Source organism: Oenanthe melanoleuca, chromosome 25 (genome assembly GCF_029582105.1).
Source record: "Oenanthe melanoleuca isolate GR-GAL-2019-014 chromosome 25, OMel1.0, whole genome shotgun sequence".
NCBI classification, from domain to species: domain Eukaryota; kingdom Metazoa; phylum Chordata; class Aves; order Passeriformes; family Muscicapidae; genus Oenanthe; species Oenanthe melanoleuca.
Window position 1 is genome coordinate 5,797,317 of NC_079358.1, and position 19,573 is coordinate 5,816,889.

Sequence of the window (19,573 nt, forward strand, 5' to 3'; positions counted from 1 at the left end):
TCCCAGATTTTGGGGCTGGAATTCCCAGGTATTTGGGACTGAGGTTCCCTTGATCTTGGGGCGGAAATTCCCAGATTTTTAGGGCTGAAAATCCCAGATTTTGGGGCTGGAATTCCCAGATTTTGGGGCTGGAATTCTCAGGATTTTGGGGTGAGATTCCCTTGATCTTGGGGCAGAAATTCCCAGAGTTTTCTGAAATTCTGAGAGTTCTAAGCTTGGAATTCCCAGGATTTTTGGGGCTGAAATTCCCAGATTTTGGGGCTGGAATTCCCAGATTTTGGGGCTGGAATTCCCAGGTTTTTTGGGGACACAATTCCCAGATTTTGGGGCTGGAATTCCCGGGATTTTTAGGGCCACAATTCCCAGATTTTGGGGCTGGAATTCCCAGGATTTTTGGAGCCACAATTCCCAATTTTGGTGCTGGAATTCCCAGGATTTTTGGGGCTGGAATTCCCAGATTTTGGGGCTGGAATTCCCAGGATTTTTGGGGCCACAATTCCCAGATTTCTGGGGCCGGAATTCGCAGATTTTTGGGACTGGAATTCCCAGGATTTTTGGAGCCACAATTCCCAATTTTGGTGCTGGAATTCCCAGGATTTTTGGGGCTGGAATTCCCAGATTTTGGGGCTGGAATTCCCAGGATTTTTGGGGCCACAATTCCCAGATTTCTGGGGCCGGAATTCCCAGATTTTGGGGCTGGAATTCCCAGGATTTTTGGGGCCACAATTCCCAGATTTCTGGGGCCGGAATTCCCAGATTTTTGGGAGTGGAATTCCCAGGATTTTTGGAGCCACAATTCCCAATTTTGGTGCTGGAATTCCCAGATTTTGGGGCTGGAATTCCCGGGATTTCTGGGGCCGGAATTCCCAGATTTTTGGGGCTGGAATTCCCAGGATTTTTGGGGCCACAATTCCCAATTTTGGGGCCGGAATTCCCAGGTTTTGGGGCCGGAATTCCCAGGATTTTTGGGATTTTCCCCCCAGGTGCTCCCTGCTCCGGAGGGCCCCGGGGGGGCTCCGGGATCGGTGACCCCGGGGGGGCCCCGAGGGGCTGCGGGCGACCATGAGCGAGGTGCTGGTGGTCAAAGAGGGCTGGCTGCACAAGAGGGGTGAGTGGGGACAGGATTTGGGGTTTGGGGTCAGAATTTGGGGTTTGGGGTTTTGGGATTTGGGGTTTGGGGTTTGGCATTTGGACTGGGATTTAGGAATTTGGGTCAGAGTTTAGGGTTTGGGGTTGGGATTTGGGGTGGGATTTTGGGGTTGGGTTTGGGATTTGGAGTTGGGCTGGGATTAGATTTAGGATTGGGGTTGGGGTTGGAATTTGGGGTTTGGGGTCAGAATTTGGGATTTGGGGTCAGAATTTGGGATTTGGGATTTGGGGTTTTGGATTTGGGGTTTTGGGATTTGGGGTTGGGATTTGGGCTCTGGGCGACCATGAGCGAGGTGCTGGTGGTCAAAGAGGGCTGGCTGCACAAGAGGGGTGAGTGGGGACAGGATTTGGGGTTTGGGGTCAGAATTTGGGGTTTGGGGTTTGGGGTTTGGTATTTGGGGTTGGGATTGGGGTTTGGCTTTTGGACTGGGATTTAGGAATTTGGGTCAGAGTTTAGGGTTTGGGGTTGGGATTTGGGGTGGGATTTTGGGGTTGGGTTTGGGATTTGGAGTTGGGCTGGGATTAGATTTAGGATTGGGGTTGGGGTTGGAATTTGGGGTTTGGGGTCAGAATTTGGGATTTGGGGTCAGAATTTGGGATTTACGGTCAGAATTTGGGATTTGGGGTTTGGGATTCGGGGTCAGAATTTGGGATTTGGGGTTGGGATTTGGGATTTGGGCAACCATGAGCGAGGTGCTGGTGGTCAAAGAGGGCTGGCTGCACAAGAGGGGTGAGTGGGGACAGGATTTGGGATTTGGGGTTTGGGGTTTGGGATTTGGGGTTGGGATTGGGGTTTGGCTTTTGGACTGGGATTTAGGAATTTGGGTCAGAGTTTAGGGTTTGGGGTTGGGATTTGGGGTGGGATTTTGGGGTTGGGTTTGGGATTTGGAGTTGGGCTGGGATTAGATTTAGGATTGGGGTTGGGGTTGGAATTTGGGGTTTGGGGTCAGAATTTGGGACTTGGGGTCAGAATTTGGGATTTGGGGTCAGAATTTGGGGTTTGGATTTGGGGTTTGGGATTCGGGGTCAGAATTTGGGATTTGGGGTTGGGATTTGGGCGACCGTGAGTGAGGTGCTGGTGGTGAAAGAGGGCTGGCTGCACAAGAGGGGTGAGTGGGGACGGGGTTTGGGGTTGGGGGTCAGAATTTGGGTTTTGGGGTTTGGGGTTTGGGGTTTGTGTTTGGGATTGGGATGGGATTTGGGATTGGGAGGGGATTTGGGATTTGGGCAACCATGAGTGAGGTGCTGGTGGTGAAAGAGGGCTGGCTGCACAAGAGGGGTGAGTGGGGACAGGATTTGGGGTTTGGGGTCAGAATTTGGGGATTGGGGTTTTGGGTCAGAATTTGGGGGTTGGGGTTTGGGATTTGGGGTTGGGATTGGGGTTTGGCTTTTGGACTGGGATTTAGGAATTTGGGTCAGAGTTTAGGGTTTGGGGTTGGGATTTGGGGTGGGATTTTGGGGTTGGGTTTGGGATTTGGAGTTGGGCTGGGATTAGATTTAGGATTGGGGTTGGGGTTGGGGTTGGAATTTGGGGTTTGGGGTTTGGGGTTTTGGGGTTTGGGGTTGGCATTTGGTTGGAATTGCATTGGGGGTTGGATTTAGAATTGGGGTTGGGTTTGGACTGGGATTTAGGAATTTGGGTCAGGATTTGGGATTTGGGGTGGGATTTTGGGGTTGGGGTTGGAATTTCGGATTTGGAATTAGGGTTTGGAATTTGGGCTGGGATTGGGTTTGGGATTTGGTTGGGTTTTGGTTTGGGATTTGGGGCTGGGATTTGGATTTGGGGCTAGAGCTGAGTTTGGGAGTGGGATTTGGGATTGGGGTTTGGGATTGGGGTTTGGGATTGGGGTTTGGGATTTGGGGTTGGGATTTGGGGTTGGGATTTGGGATTTGGGCAACCATGAGCGAGGTGCTGGTGGTCAAAGAGGGCTGGCTGCACAAGAGGGGTGAGTGGGGACGGGGTTTGGGGTCAGAATTTGGGGTTTGGGATTAGAATTTGGGGTTTGGGGTCAGAATTTGGGGTTTGGGGTTTGGGATTTGGGGTTGGTTTTGGGGTTTGGGGTTGGCATTTGGTTGGAATTGCATTGGGGTTGGATTTAGAATTGGGGTTGGGATTTGGGGTTTGGGGTTTGGGATTTGGATTTGGGATTTGGGATAGGATTTTGGGGTTGATTTTGGGATTTGGGGTTTGGGATTTGGGGTTTGGGTTTGGGATTTGGGATTTGGGCGACCATGAGCGAGGTGCTGGTGGTGAAAGAGGGCTGGCTGCACAAGAGGGGTGAGTGGGGGCGGGGTTTGGGGTCAGAATTTGGGGATTGGGGTTTGGGATTTGGGGTTTGGGGTTTGGCTTTTGGACTGGGATTTAGGAATTTGGGTCAGAGTTTAGGGTTTGGGGTTGGGATTTGGGGTGGGATTTTGGGGTTGGGTTTGGGATTTGGAGTTGGGCTGGGATTAGATTTAGGATTGGGGTTGGGGTTGGGGTTGGAATTTGGGGTTTGGGTTTGGATTTGGGGTTTGGGATTGGCATTTGGTTGGAATTGCATTGGGGATTGGATTTAGAATTGGGGTTGGGATTTTGGGTTTGGGGTTTGGGGTTTGGACTGGGATTTAGGAATTTGGGTCAGGATTTGGGATTTGGGGTGGGATTTTGGGGTTGGGGTTGGAATTTTGGGTTTGGAATTAGGGTTTGGAATTTGGGCTGGGATTGGGTTTGGGATTCGGTTGGGTTTTGGTTTGGGATTTGGGGCTGGGATTTGGATTTGGGGCTAGAGCTGAGTTTGGGAGTGGGATTTGGGTTTGGGGTTTGGGGTTGGGGTTGGGATTTGGGGTTGGGATTTGGGCTCTGGGCAACCATGAGCGAGGTGCTGGTGGTCAAAGAGGGCTGGCTGCACAAGAGGGGTGAGTGGGGTTGGGGTTTGGGGTCAGAATTTGGGGTTTGGGGTCAGAATTTGGGGTTTGGGGTTTGGGATTCGGGGTCAGAATTTGGGATTTGGGGTTGGGATTTGGGGTTTGGGCAACCATGAGCGAGGTGCTGGTGGTCAAAGAGGGCTGGCTGCACAAGAGGGGTGAGTGGGGGCGGGGTTTGGGGTCAGAATTTGGGGTTTGGGGTCAGGATTTGGGGTTTGGGGTTTTGGGATTTGGGGGTTTTGGGGTTTGGGGTTTTGGGGTTTGGGGTTGGGATTGCGGTTTGGGGTTTGGCATTTGGTTGGAATTGCATTGGGGTTGGATTTAGAATTGGGGTTGGGATTTGGGGTTTGGGATTTGGATTGGGATTTGGGATGGGATTTTGGGGTTGATTTTGGGATTTGGGGTTTATGGGATTTGGGGTTTGGGTTTTGGATTTGGGATTTGAGGTTGAGATTTGGTTGGAATTGCATTGGGGTTGGATTTAGAATTGGGGTTGGGATTTGGGGTTTGGGGTTAGAATTTGGGATTTGGGGTTTTGGGATTTGGGGTTGGGGTTGGAATTTCGGGTTTGGAATTAGGGTTTGGAATTTGGGCTGGGATTGGGTTTGGGATTCGGTTGGGTTTTGGTTTGGGATTTGGGGCTGGGATTTGGATTTGGGGCTAGAGCTGAGTTTGGGAGTGGGATTTGGGTTTGGGGTTTGGGGTTGGGATGGGATTTGGGCTCTGGGCAACCATGAGCGAGGTGCTGGTGGTCGAAGAGGGCTGGCTGCACAAGAGGGGTGAGTGGGGGCGGGGTTTGGGGTTTGAGGTCAGAATTTGGGGTTTGGGGTTTGGGGTTTGGGATTTGGGGTCAGAATTTGGGGTTTGGGGTTTGGGGTTGGGATTGGGGTTTGGGGTTGGCATTTGGTTGGAATTGCATTGGGGTTGGATTTAGAATTGGGGTTGGGATTTGGGGTTTGGGATTTGGAATGTCCACCCCAGTGTCCATCCCGTTTAACCCCTTCACTCCCACTCTGCTTTAACCCCTTCACCCCCACACTCCTTTAACCCCTTCACCCCCACACTCCTTTAACCCCTTCATCCCCTCACACTCCCCTTTAACCCTTCACCTCCACACTCCCCTTTAACCCCTTCACCTCCACACTCCTTTAACCCCTTCACCCCCACACTCCTTTAACCCCTCCCCCACACTCCTTTAACCCCTTCACCCCCACTCTCCTTTAACCCCTTCACCCCCACACTCCCCTTTAACCCCTTCACCCCCACACTCCTTTAACCCCTTCACCCCCACTCTCCTTTAACCCCTTCACCCCCACACTCCTTTAACCCCTTCGCCCCCACTCTCCCCTTTAACCCCTTCACCCCCACACTCCTTTAACCCCTTCACCCCCACTCTCCCCTCCCCCCAGGCGAGTACATCAAGACGTGGCGCCCCCGTTATTTCCTCCTCAAGAGCGACGGTTCCTTCATCGGCTACAAGGAGCGTCCGGACGCCTCTGACCACGCCCAGCCCCCCCTCAACAACTTCTCCGTGGCCGGTACCTGCCGGGGGCGGGGCTGGCTCAGCTCCCAGACTGGGATTTTTCCCCATTTTCCCCTTTTTTTGCCCCGTTTTTCAGAGTGCCAGCTGATGAGGACGGAGCGGCCGCGCCCCAACACGTTCGTCATTCGCTGCCTGCAGTGGACGACGGTCATCGAGAGGACGTTCCACGTGGACACGGCCGAGGAGCGGTGGGGGAGGGGGATGGGGCTGGGAGGGGTTTGGGGTGGTGGGGAGACCCCAAATCATTGAGTTGGAGACCCCAAATCATCCTTGGAGAAACCCCAAATCCTCCTGGGAGAGACCTCAAATCATTCTGAGAGAGACCTCAAATCACTGAGGGACAGAGACCCCAAATCATTGAGTTAGAGATCCCAAATTCTCCTGGGACAGACCTCAAATCATGCTGGGAGTAACCCCAAATCATTGAGTTAGAGATCCCAAATCCTCCTGGGAGAGACCTCAAATCGCTGAGGGACAGAGACCCCAAATCATTGAGTTAGAGACCCCAAATCGTTCTGGGAGTGACCCCAAATCATCTTTGTAGAGATTCCAAATTCCTCAGGGAGAGACCCCAAATCATTGAGTTAGAGATCCCAAATTCTCCTGAGAGAAACCCCAAATCATTCTGGGAGTGACCCCAAATCATTGAGTTGGAGACCCCAAATCCTCCTGGGACAGACCTTAAATCATTCTGGGAGTGACCCCAAATCATTGAGTTAGAGATCCCAAATCCTCCTGGGAGAGACCTCAAATCACTGAGGGACAGAGATCCCAAGTCATTGAGTTAGAGACCCCAAATCGTTCTGGGAGTGACCCCAAATCATCTTTGTAGAGATCCCAAATTCCTCAGGGAGAGACCCCAAATCATTGAGTTGGAGACCCCAAATCCTCCTGGGACAGATCTCAGATCATTCTGGGAGTGACCCCAAACCATTGAGTAGGAGACCCCAAATCATTGTGGGAGAGACTCCAAATTCCTCAGGGAGAGACCCCAAACACTCAGGTAGTGACCCCAAATCAGCCTGGGAGAAACCCCACATTCTCCTGGGAGTGACCCCAAATCACTGAGGGACAGAGACCCCAAATCATTGAGTTAGAGACCCCAAATCATCCTGGGAGAAACCCCAAATCCTCTTAAGGGGAGAGACCTCAAATCATTCTGAGAGAGACCTCAAATCACTGAGGGACAGAGACCCCAAATCATTGAGTTAGAGACCCCAAATCCTCCTGGGACAGACCTCAAATCATTCTGGGAGTGACCCCAAATCATTGAGTTAGAGATCCCAAATCCTCCTGAGAGAAACCCCAAATCATTCTGGGAGTGACCCCAAATCATTGAGTTAGAGACCCCAAATCCTCCTGGGACAGACCTCAAATCATTCTGGGAGTGACCCCAAATCATTGAGTTAGAGATCCCAAATTCTCCTGAGAGAAACCCCAAATCATTCTGGGAGTGACCCCAAATCATTGAGTTGGAGACCCCAAATCCTCCTGGGACAGACCTTAAATCATTCTGGGAGTGACCCCAAATCATTGAGTTAGAGATCCCAAATCCTCCTGGGAGAGACCTCAAATCACTGAGGGACAGAGATCCCAAGTCATTGAGTTAGAGACCCCAAATCGTTCTGGGAGTGACCCCAAATCATCTTTGTAGAGATCCCAAATTTCTCAGGGAGAGACCCCAAATCATTGGGTTAGAGACCCCAGATTCTCCTGGGACAGATCTCAAATCATTCTGGGAGTGACCCCAAACCATTGAGTAGGAGACCCCAAATCATTGTGGGAGAGACTCCAAATTCCTCAGGGAGAGACCCCAAAACATTCAGGTAGTGACCCCAAATCAGCCTGGGAGAAACCCCACATTCTCCTGGGAGTGACCCCAAATCACTGAGGGACAGAGACCCCAAATCATTGAGTTAGAGATCCCAAATTCTCCTGAGAGAAACCCCAAATCATTCTGGGAGTGACCCCAAATCATTGAATTGGAGACCCCAAATCCTCCTGGGAGAGACCCCAGATTCCTCAGGGAGAGACCCCAAATCCTCCTTGGAGAAACCCCAAATCCTTCTGGGAGGGACCCCAAATCGTTGAGTTGGAGACCCCAAATCCTCCTGGGAGAAACCCCAAATCCTCCTGGGAGAAACCCCAAATCCTCCTGGGAGAGACCCCAGATTCCTCAGGGAGAGATCCCAAATCATTGAGTTAGAGACCCCAAATCATTGAGTTACAAACCCCAAATCCTCCTGGGAAAAACCCCAAATCATCCTTGGAGAGACCCCAGATTCCTCAGGGAGAGACCCCAAATCATTGAGTTGGAGACCCCAAATCATTGAGTTACAAACCCCAAATTCTCCTGGGAGTGACCCCAAATCATCCTTGGGGAGACCCCAGATTCCTCAGGGAGAGACCCCAAACCATTGAGTTAGAGACCCCAAATCATCGAATTGGAGACCCCAAATCATTCTGGAAGAGATCTCAAATCATTCTGAGAGAGACCTCAAATCACTGAGGGACAGAGACCCCAAATCATTGAGTTGGAGACTCCAAATCCTCCTGGGAGAGACCCCAAATTATTGAGTTAGAGATGTTAGAGATTCCAGATCATCCTGAGAGAAACTCCAAATCCTCCTGGAAGAGACCTCAAATCATTCTGAGAGAGACCTCAAATCACTGAGAGACAGAGACCCCAAATCATTGAGTTGGAGACCCCAAATCACTGAGGGACAGAGACCCCAAATCATTGAGTTAGAGATTCCAAATCATTGTGGGAGAGACTCCAAATTCTTCAGGGAGAGACCCCAAAACACTCAAGTAGTGACCCCAAATCAGCCTGGGAGAGACCCCACATTCTCCTGGGAGTGACCCCGAATCATTGAGTTAGAGATCCCAAATCCTCCTGGGAGAAACCCCAAATCCTTCTGGGAGAGACCCCAAATCATTCTGGGAGTGACCCCAAATCATTGAGTTAGAGACTCCTAATCTCTCTGGGAGAGACCCCAAATCACTGAGTTAGAGACCCCAAATCATTGAGTTAGAGACCCCAAATCATTGAGTTAGAGACCCCAATTCCTCAGGGGGAGACCCCAAAACACTCAGGTAGCGACCCCAGATCATCCTGGGAGAGACCCCAAATCACTGAGGGACAGAGACCCCAAATCATTGTGGGAGTGACCTCAAATCACTGAGTTAAAAACTCCTAATCTCTGTGGGAGAGACCCCAAATTCCTCAGGGAGAGACCCCAAATCATCCAGGGAGAGACCCCAAAATCTCTTTAGAAGAGATCCCACATCCCCTGTCATTTAAACCTCAAATCTCTCTGAACAAAACCCCAAATCTCTTGGAAAACAGACCTCAAATACCTTTGGAAGAAACCCGAAATCCCTTCAGGAGAGACCCCCAAATTCCTTTGGAAGAGAGACCTCAAATCGCTCTGGGAGAGACCCCAAATCTCTTTAGGAGAGATCTCAAATCCCCTGGAATTCAGACCCCAAATTCCCTTGGAAAAAAAACCTCAAATCTCTTGGAAAAGAAACCCCAAATCCCTTGGAATTCAGATCCCAAACCCCTCTGGAAGAGATGCCGGATCATGCTGGGAGAGACCCAGATTGTTCTGTCTGTGATCCCTGATTGATCCCTGATCAATCCCTGATTGATTCCTGATTGATCCCTTTATGATCGCTTTGGGATCTCTTTATGATCCTTCCCTGACCCCTGACTAATCACCGATTGATCCCTGATTGATCCCAGATTGATCCCCTGTTGACCCTTTTGTGATCGCCAATTGATTCCCTATTGACCCATTTGTGATCCCCGATTGATCTGTGATTGATCCCAAATTGGCCCTTTAATCATCCCCAATTGATCCCCTATTGACCCCTTTGTGATCCCTGATTGATCCCTGATTGATCCCCAATTGACCCTTTTATGATCCCAAATTGATCCCTCTGTGACCCCTTTGTGATCCCCGATTGATCCCCTACTGACCCCTTCATGATCCCCAATTGATCCCTGAGTGATCCCCTATTGATCTGTGATTGATCCCCAATTGATCCTCAATTGACCCCTTTGTGATCCCAAATTGATCCCGGATTGATACCAGATTGATCCCAAATTGATGCCAAATTTATCCCTGATTGATCCCCAATCAATCCCTGATCAATCCCTGATTGATCCCAGTGTGATCCCAGGTCAACCCCCGATCGATCCATGTGTGATCCCAGATCAATTCCCGATCAATCCCTGTGTGATCCCAGATCAATCCCCGATCGATCCCCCTGTGATCCCAAATTGATCCCTGATTGATCCCAAATCAATCCCCAATCGATCCCCGTGTGATCTCCTATTGACCCCTGATCGATCCCTGATCGATTCCCGGTTGATCCCCGATCGATCCCTGTGTGATGCCTGATTGATCTGCGATTGATCCCTGATTGTCCCTGATCAATCTCCGATCGATCTAAGATTTATCCCAGATCAATCCCCGATCGATCCCTGTGTGATCCCAAATTTATCACTGATTGATCCCCGACTGATCCCCGATTGATCCCCTATTGTCCCATTTATGATCCCTGATTGAGCCCCAATTGATTGCCTATTGATCCCCGATTTATCCCTGATTGATCCCCAATCGATCCCTGTGCGATCCCTGATCGATCCCAAATTTATCCCTGATCGATCCCCGATTGATCCCGATCGATCCCTCTCTGTTCACCCCCCTCAGCGAGCAGTGGCTCGGTGCCATCCAGGCCGTGGCCAGTGGCCTCAAGAGCCGCCGGCCCGAGGCGCCCGAGGCCCCGCGCGGCGACACCGACGGTGACGGTGACGGTGACACCGACGGTGACGGTGACACCGATGGTGACGGCGGCAAACCCCGCGCCAAGGCCGTGAGTGCCAAAATTCCTGCCCCAAAAATGCCACTTTTCAACCCAAAAACTCCTGTCTGGGGACAAACCCTGTGCCAAGGCCCAAATTCCAGCCCCAAAAATGCCACTTTTTAACCCAAAAACTCCTGTCTGGGGTCAAACCCTATGCCAAGGCCCAAATTCCAGCCCCAAAAATGCCACTTTTTAACCCAAAAATGCTTCTCTGGGGACAAACCTTGTGCCAAGGCCCAAATTCCTGCCCCAAAAATGCCACTTTTTAACCCAAAAACTCCTGTCTGGGGACAAACCCTGTGCCAAGGCCCAAATTCCAGCCCCAAAAATGCCACTTTTTAACCCAAAAACTCCTGTCTGGGGACAAACCCTGTGCCAAGGCCCAAATTCCTGCCCCAAAAATGCCACTTTTTAACCCAAAAACTCCTGTCTGGAGGAAAAACCTGCACCAAAGCCCAAATTCCTGCCCCAAAAATGCCACTTTTTAAACCAAAAACTCCTGTCTGGGGACAAACCCTGTGCCAAGGCCCAAATTCCTGCCCCAAAAATGCCACTTTTTAACCCAAAAACTCCTGTCTGGGGACAAACCCTGTGCCAAGGCCCAAATTCCAGCCCCAAAAATGCCACTTTTTAACCCAAAAACGCCTGTCTGGGGACAAACTGTGCAAAGGTCCAAATTCCTGCCCCAAAAATGCCACTTTTTAACCCAAAAACTCCTGTCTGGGGTCAAACCCTGTGCCAAGGCCCAAATTCCTGCCCCAAAAACGCCACTTTTCAACCCAAAAACTCCTGTCTGGGGACAAACTCTGTGCAAAGGTCCAAATTCCTGCCCCAAAAATGCCACTTTTTAACCCAAAAATGCTTCTCTGGGGACAAACCCTATGCCAAGGCCCAAATTCCAGCCCCAAAAATGCCACTTTTCAACCCAAAAACACCTGTCTGGGGTCCTTTTTTTAACCCAAAATCGCCTCTTTGTGCCCAAAAATCGCCACTTTTTAACCCAAAAATGCCTTTTTTTAACCCAAAATCGCCTCTTTGTGCCCAAAAATCGCCACTTTTCGACTCAAAAACGTCTCTTTGCACTGAAAAATGCTTTTTTGCCCCAAAAATGCTGCTTTTTGACCCAAAATTGCCACTTTTCTACCCAAAACGCTTCTTTGTCCCTCAAAGTGCTTTTTTTTGACCCAAAATGCTTTTTACCCAAAAGTGACTTTTTTTAACCCAAAACTGCCTCTTTGGGGACAACCCCAAAATTCCCATTTTTTTCCCCCAAAATCCCCTATTTTTTTCCCCAAAATCCCCATTTTTCCCCCAAAATCCACAGTTGTTTTCAGGAATTTTTGATTTTTCCCCAAATCCCCTTTTTTCAACCCAAATCCCCATTTTTTTCCTGAAAATGCCTGTTTTTTTTCCCCAAATCCCCATTTTTTCCCTTTTTCACCCCAAATCTTGGTATTTTGGCAATGATGACCCTTCATAAAATCCCATTTCGTTACTCTAAAAATCCACATTTTTACCCCCAAAATTCCCATTTTTCCCCACAAAATCCCCATTTTCCCCAAAATCCTCATTTTTCACCCCAAAATCCCCACCTTGATGACGGTGACCACCTCTTTCCCATCCCAAAATCCCTATTTTGTCCCCCAAAATCACCATTTTTTCCCCAAAATCCCCATTTTTTCCCCAAATCCCCATTTTTCCCAAAATCCCCATTTTCCCCAACCCCCATTATTTTTCCCAAAATCCCCCTTTTCCCCCAAAATCCCCGAAATTTTCCCAAAATCCCCATTCTTTTCTCCCAAATTTCCCATTTTTCCCCCCAAAATCCCCATTTTTTACCCCAAAATCCCCATTTCCCCCCCACACAAAATCCCCATTTTTGCTCCCAAAAATCCCTGTTTTCATCTGAAAATCCCCGAGTTTTTTCCCAAATGCCCATTTTTTTCCCAAAATCCCCATTTTTTCCCCCCAAAATCCTCATTTTTTTCCCCCAAATCCCCATTTTTTTCACCCCAAATCACCATTTTTTCCCCAAATCCCCTTTTTTCACCCCAAAATCCCTTTTTTCCCCCCAGACCATGTCGGATTTCGATTACCTGAAGCTCCTGGGCAAGGGAACCTTCGGGAAGGTGATTCTGGTGAGGGAGAAATCCTCGGGGCGCTACTACGCCATGAAAATCCTCAGGAAGGAGGTCATCATCGCCAAGGTAACAGGTTTGGGGTGAAAAACTGGAATTCTGGGAAAAAACGGGAAATTTGGGTGAAAAAATGGGAAATTTGGGAAAAAAAACGGGGATTTTGGGGGAAAAAAAGTGAAATTTTGGGGTCTCGTCTGGGGCGCTGCTACGCCATGAAAATCCATAGGAAGGAGGTGATCATGGCCAAGGTAACAGATTTGGGGTGAAAAACTGGGATTTTGGGAAAAAATGGGAAATTTGGGTGAAAAAATGGGGATTTTGGGAAAAAAATGGGAAATCTAGGGTGAAAAATGGGGATGTTGGGGTGAAAAATGGGGATTTTTGGGGTCTCGTCCTGGGCGCTGCTACGCCATGAAAATCCTCAGGAAGGAGCTGATCATGGCCAAGGTAACAGATTTGGGGTGAAAAACCCGAATTTTGGGAAAAAATGGGAAATTTGGGTGAAAAAATGGGGATTTTGGGAAAAAAATGGGAAATTTAGGGTGAAAAAAGCGGATTTTGGGGGAAAAAAAGTGAATTTTTGGGGTTTCATTTGGGGCGCTGCTACTCCATGAAAATCCTCAGGAAGGAGCTGATCATTGTCAAGGTGGGGATTTTGGGGTGAAAAACTGGGATTTTGGGAAAAAATGGGAAATTTGGGGGAAAAAAAAGGAAATTTGGGGAAAAAACCGGGAAATTTAGGGTGAAAAATGGAGATTTTGGGGTGAAAAATGGGGATTTTTGGGGTCTCGTCCTGGGCGCTGCTACGCCATGAAAATCCTCAGGAAGGAGGTGATCATGGCCAAGGTGGGGATTTTGGGGTGAAAAACCTGAATTTTGGGAAAAAATGGGAAATTTGGGGGAAAAAAAAGGAAATTTGGGAAAAAAACCGGGAAATTTAGGGTGAAAAAATGGGGATTTTGGGGTGAAAAATGTGGATTTTTGGGGTCTCGTCCTGGGCGCTGCTACGCTATGAAAATCCTCAGGAAGGAGGTGAACATGGCTAAGGTGGGGATTTTGGGGTGAAAAACCCGAATTTTGGGAAAAAACGGAAAATTTGGGGGAAAAAAAAGGAAATTTGGGAAAAAACCTGGGAAATTTAGGGTGAAAAATGGGGATTTTTGGGGTCTCATTTGGGGCGCTGCTACTCCATGAAAATCGTCAGGAAGGAGCTGATCATTGTCAAGGTGGGGATTTTGGGGTGAAAATCAGAGATTTTGAGAAAAAATGGAAAATTTTGGGAAAAAATTGGGATTTGGGGAAAAAACTTGGGAAATTTAGGGTGAAAAATGGGGATTTTGGGGTGAAAAATGTGGATTTTTGGGGTCTCGTCCTGGGCGCTGCTACGCCATGAAAATCCTCAGGAAGGAGGTGATCATGGCCAAGGTGGGGATTTTGGGGTGAAAAACCCGAATTTTGGGAAAAAATGGGAAATGTGGGGGAAAAATGGGGATTTTGGGAAAAAAATGGGAAATTTAGGGTGAAAAAAATGGGGATTTTTGGGGTCTCGTCCTGGGCGCTGCTACGCCATGAAAATCCTCAGGAAGGAGGTGAACATGGCCAAGGTGGGGATTCTGGGGTGAAAAACCGGGATTTTGGGAAAAAATGGGAAAATTTGGGGAAAAAATGGGGATTGGGAAAAAAATGGGAAATTTAGGGTGAAAAATGGGGATTTTGGGGTGAAAAATGGGGATTTTTGGGGTCTCATTTGGGGCGCTGCTACTCCATGAAAATCCTCAGGAAGGAGCTGATCATTGTCAAGGTGGGGATTTTGGGGTGAAAAACTGGGATTTTGGGAAAAAACGGAAAATTTGGGTGAAAAAATGGGGATTTTGGGGAAAAAAAAGGGAAATTTAGGGTGAAAAATGGGGGTTTTGGGGTGAAAAAAAGTGAATTTTTGGGGTCTCGTCCTGGGCGCTGCTACGCCATGAAAATCCTCAGGAAGGAGGTGATCATGGCCAAGGTGGGGATTCTGGGGTGAAAAACTGGGATTTTGGGAAAAAATGGAAAATTTGGGGGAAAAAATGGGGATTTTGGGAAAAAAATGGGAAATTTAGGGTGAAAAAAGGGGATTTTGGGGGGAAAAAAAGTGAATTTTTGGGGTTTCATTTGGGGCGCTGCTACGCCATGAAAATCCTCAGGAAGGAGCTGATCATTGTCAAGGTGGGGATTTTGGGGTGAAAAACTGGGATTTTGGGAAAAAATGGGAAATTTGGGTGAAAAAATGGGGATTTTGGGAAAAAAATGGGAAATTTAGGGTGAAAAATGTGGATTTTGGGGTGAAAAATGTGGATTTTTGGGGTCAGGAAATGGGATTTTATAGGAGATAATCATGGTCAAGGTAACAGATTTGGGATGAAAAATGGGGATTTTGGGAAAAATGTGGATTTGAGTGAGAAAAAATGGGGATTTTGGGGAAAAAAATGAAAATTTGGGGAAAAAATGGGGATTTGGGGGGTAAAAAATGGGGAATTTGGGAGAAAAAATGTGGATTTTGGGGTGGGAAAGGGCAGGTCATCATTGCAAAAGTACCAAAATTTGGAGTGAAAAACAGGGATTTTGGGAAAAAATGGGAAATTTGGGGAAAAAAAACCCCAGAAATTTTGGGGGCAAAAATGGGGATTTTGGAGCAGGAAAGGGAGGCAGGAAAAAGGGAATTTTTGGGGTGAAAAATGGCATTTGTAGTGAATTTTGGGGTGAAAAATTGCAAATTTTGCCCATTTTGGGGTAGAAAATGACATTTTTGGCACGTTTTGCAATTATTGCACCTTTTGGGGTAAAAAATTGCATTTTTAGCACATTTTGGGGTAGAAAATGGCATTCTTAGGGCATTTTTGGGATGAAAAGTTGCATTTTTTGCACATTTTGGGGTAAAAAAAATCGTAATTTTAGCAGATTTTGGGTTGAAAATTGGCATTTTTAGCCCATTTTGGGGTAGAAAATTACATTTCTGCCAAATTCTGGGTTGAAAAATGGCATTTTTAGCACATTTTGAGGTAGAAAATGACATTTCTGGCACATTCTGGGTTGAAAAATTGCAATTCCAGCACATTTTGGGGTAAAAAAATGGCAATCTTAGAATATTTTGGGGTAGAAAATGATATTTTTGTCACGTTCTGGGTTGAAAAATGGCAATTTTTGCCCATTTTGGGTTGAAAAATCGCATTTTTGGCAGGTTTTGGGATGAAAAATTGCATTTTTGGCAGGTTTTGGGTGAAAATTTGCATTTTTGGCAGGTTTTGGGATGAAAAATTGCATTTTTAGCAGGTTTTGGGTGAAAATTTGCATTTTTGGCAGGTTTTGGGATGAAAAGTTGCATTTTTAGCAGGTTTTGGGTGAAAATTTGCATTTTTGGCACGTTTTGGGATGAAAAATTGCATTTTTAGCACATTTTGGGGTAGAAAATGATATTTTTTGCACATTCTGGGTTGAAAAATGGCAAATTTTGCCCATTTTGGGTTGAAAAATCGCATTTTTGGCAGGTTTTGGGATGAAAAATTGCATTTTTAGCACGTTTTGGGATGAAAAATTGCATTTTTAGCAGGTTTTGGGTGAAAATTTGCATTTTTAGCAGGTTTTGGGATGAAAAATTGCATTTTTGGCAGGTTTTGGGTGAAAATTTGCATTTTTGGCAGGTTTTGGGTTGAAAAATTGCATTTTTAGCACGTTTTGGGTGAAAATTTGCATTTTTGGCAGGTTTTGGGTGAAAATGTTCAGTTTCAGCAGGTTTTGGGATGAAAAGTTGCATTTTTAGCAGGTTTTGGGATGAAAAATTGCATTTTTAGCAGGTTTTGGGTGCAAGTTTTCAGTTTCAGCAGGTTTTGGGGTGGATCCCCCCGGGCCAGGGCTCTGAGTTCTGGTTGCCCCCCCGCAGGACGAGGTTGCCCACACGGTGACCGAGAGCCGAGTCCTGCAGAACACGCGGCACCCGTTCCTGACCGTGAGTGAGACCCGGGGTCCCGAAATCCCACCGGGAGGCCCAGGATTCCCAAAATTCCATCTGGAGTCCCAGAATTCCCAAAATCCCACCTGGAGTCCCAGGATTCCCAAAATCCCACCTGGAGTCCCAGGATTCCCAAATTTCCATCTGGAATCTCAGAATTCCCAAAATTCCACCTGAGAATTCCCAAAATTCCATCTGAGAATTCCCAAAATTCCACCTGAGAATTCCCAAAATTCCATCTGGAGTCCCAGGATTCCCAAAATACCACCTGGAGTCCCAGGATTCCCAAAATTCCACCTGGAGTCCCAGAATTCCCAAATTTCCACTTGGAATCCCAGGATTCCCAAAAATTCCACCTGGAGTCCCAGGATTCCCAAAATTCCACCTGGAGTCCCAGAATTCCCAAAATACCATCTGGAGTCCCAGAATTCCCAAAATTCCACCTGGAATCCCAGAATTCCCAAATTTCCATCTGGAATCCCAGGATTCCCAGATTTCAACCTGGAGTCCCAGAATTCCCAAATTTCCATCTGGAATCCCAGAATTCCCAAAATTCCATCTGGAATCCCAGAATTCCCAGATTTCCATCTGGAATCCCAGGATTCCCAAAAATTCCATCTGGAATCCCAGAATTCCCAGATTTCCATCTGGAATCCCAGGATTCCCAAATTCTCCATCTGGAATCCCAGACTTCGCAAAATTCCATCTGGAATCCCAAGATTCCCAAAATTTCCATCTGGAGTCCCAGAATTCCCAAAATTCCACCTGGAGTCCCAGAATTCGCAAATTTCCCCACCTGGAATCCCAGAATTCCCAAAATTCCACTTGGAATCCCAGGATTCCCAAAATTCCACCTGGAGTCCCAGAATTCCCAAATTTCCATCTGGAATCTCAGAATTCCCAAAATCCCACCTGGAGGCCCAGAATTCCCAAAATTCCATCTGGAGGCCCAGGATTCCCAAAATCCCACCTGGAGTCCCAGAATTCCCAAAATCCCACCTGGAGTCCCAGAATTCCCAAAATACCATCTGGAATCTCAGAATTCCCAAAATTCCATCTGGAATCCCAGAATTCCCAAAATACCATCTGGAATCCCAGAATTCCCAAAATTCACACCTGGAACCCAAAATTCACACCTGGAATCCCCAAAATTCCATCTGGAAACCCAGAATTCCCAAAATCCCACCTGGAGTCCCAGGATTCCCAAAAATTCCACCTGGAGTCACAGGATTCCCAAAATCCCACCTGGAGTCCCAGAATTCCCAAAATTCCATCTGGAATCCCAAGATTCCCAGATTTCAACCTCGGATCCCAGAATTCCCAAAATTTCCATCTGGAATCCCAGGATTCCCAAAATACCATCTGGTATCCCAGCCCAGAATTCCCAAAATTCCATCTGGAAACCCAGAATTCCCAAAATACCATCTGGTATCCCAGCCCAGAATTCCCAAATTTCCATCTGGAATCTCAGAATTCCCAAAATTTCCATCTGGAATCCCAGAATTCCCAGATTTCCATCTGGAATCCCAGCCCAGAATTCCCAAATTTCCCACCTGGAATATCAGGGTTCCCAAAATTCCCATCTGGAATCCCAGAATTCCCAAAAATTCCATCTGGAATCCCAGAATTCCCAAATTTCCCCACCCTGGAATCCCAGAATTCCCAAAATTTCCATTTGGAATCCCAGGATTCCCAAAAATTCCACCTGGAGTCCCAGAATTCCCAAAATTCCACCTGGAGTCCCAAAATTCCATCTGGAATCCCAGAATTCCCAAAATCCCACCTGGAGTCCCAGAATTCCCAAAATTCCACCTGGAGTCCCAGAATTCCCAAATTTCCATCTGGAATCCCAGGATTCCCAAAATTTCCATCTGGAGTCCCAGAATTCCCAAAATTCCATCTGGAATCCCAAGATTCCCAGATTTCAACCTGGGATCCCAGAATTCCCAAATTCCCATCTGGAAACCCAGAATTCCCAGATTTCAACCTGGGATCCCAGAATTCCCAAATTTCCATCTGGAGTCCCAGAATTCCCAAAATACCATCTGGAATCCCAGGATTCCCAGATTTCAACCTCGGATCCCAGAATTCCCAAAATTCCATCTGGAATCCCAGAATTCCCAGATTTTCCATCTGGAATTCCAGCCCAGAATTCCCAAATTTTCCACTCTGGAGTTCCCAGCCCAGAATTCCCAAATTCCCCATCTTGAATCCCAGAATTCCCAAATTTCCACTTGGAATTTCCATCTGGATTCCCAAAATTCCCCACCTGGAATCCCAGAATTCCCAAATTTCCCATCTGGAATCCCAGAATTCCCAAATTCCCATCTGGAATCCCAGAATTCCCAGATTTCCATCTGGAATCCCAGCCCAGAATTCCCAAATTTCCCACCCTGGAGTTCCTAACCCAGAATTCCCAAAAATTCCATCTGGAATCCCAGAATTCCCAAATTTCCACCTGGAATCCCAGCCCAAAATTCCCAATTTCCGACCCTGAAATTCCCAGCTCAGAATTCCTGATTTTTTAAAGCAAAATGGGGAAAATTTGGGAATTCCAGCCCAAAATTCCCAGTTATTCAGAGCAATATAGGAAAGATTTGGGAATTTCCATCCCAAAATTCCCAATTTTTTCCAAAGCAAAATGGGGAAAAATCGAGGATTCCCAAATTTCCCACCCTGGAATTCCCAGCCTGAAATTCCCAAATTTTCCAAAGCAAAATTGGGAAAAATTTGGGAATTTCCAAAATTCCCATTTTTGCCCCATCCCAGGCTCTCAGATTTGGGATTTTTCTCCCAAAATTCCCTTTTTTAAAAAAAATTTCCCCAAAATTCCCATTTTTCCCCCATCCCAGGCTCTCAGATTTGGGAATTTTTTTCCCAAAATTCCCTTTTTTTTTCTTTTTTTCCAAAATCCCTGTTTTTTCCCCCATTTCAGGCTCTCAAATTTGTGATTTTTGACTTTTTTTCCCAAAATTCCCA

The 19,573-nt window shown here is 47.3% G+C and overlaps 1 protein-coding gene across 2 annotated transcripts in view; it reads left to right on the forward strand.

The window, feature by feature from the left end:
- The first annotated feature begins 982 nt into the window (after positions 1 to 982).
- Positions 983 to 19,573, forward strand: part of LOC130262764 (RAC-beta serine/threonine-protein kinase-like) — a 32,614-nt gene continuing 14,023 nt past the window's right edge. The window contains exons 1-6 of one of the 2 annotated variants that reach the window (XM_056510220.1): positions 983 to 1,108; positions 5,466 to 5,594; positions 5,676 to 5,787; positions 10,321 to 10,483; positions 12,550 to 12,681; positions 16,526 to 16,591. In XM_056510220.1, the coding sequence (XP_056366195.1) occupies positions 1,063 to 1,108; positions 5,466 to 5,594; positions 5,676 to 5,787; positions 10,321 to 10,483; positions 12,550 to 12,681; positions 16,526 to 16,591 (648 nt within the window). In that variant the 5' untranslated portion in view covers positions 983 to 1,062. Of the gene's footprint in view, positions 1,109 to 4,159; positions 4,215 to 5,465; positions 5,595 to 5,675; positions 5,788 to 10,320; positions 10,484 to 12,549; positions 12,682 to 16,525; positions 16,592 to 19,573 lie in introns of those variants that run through there. The other variant, XM_056510219.1, reaches the window with a different exon arrangement.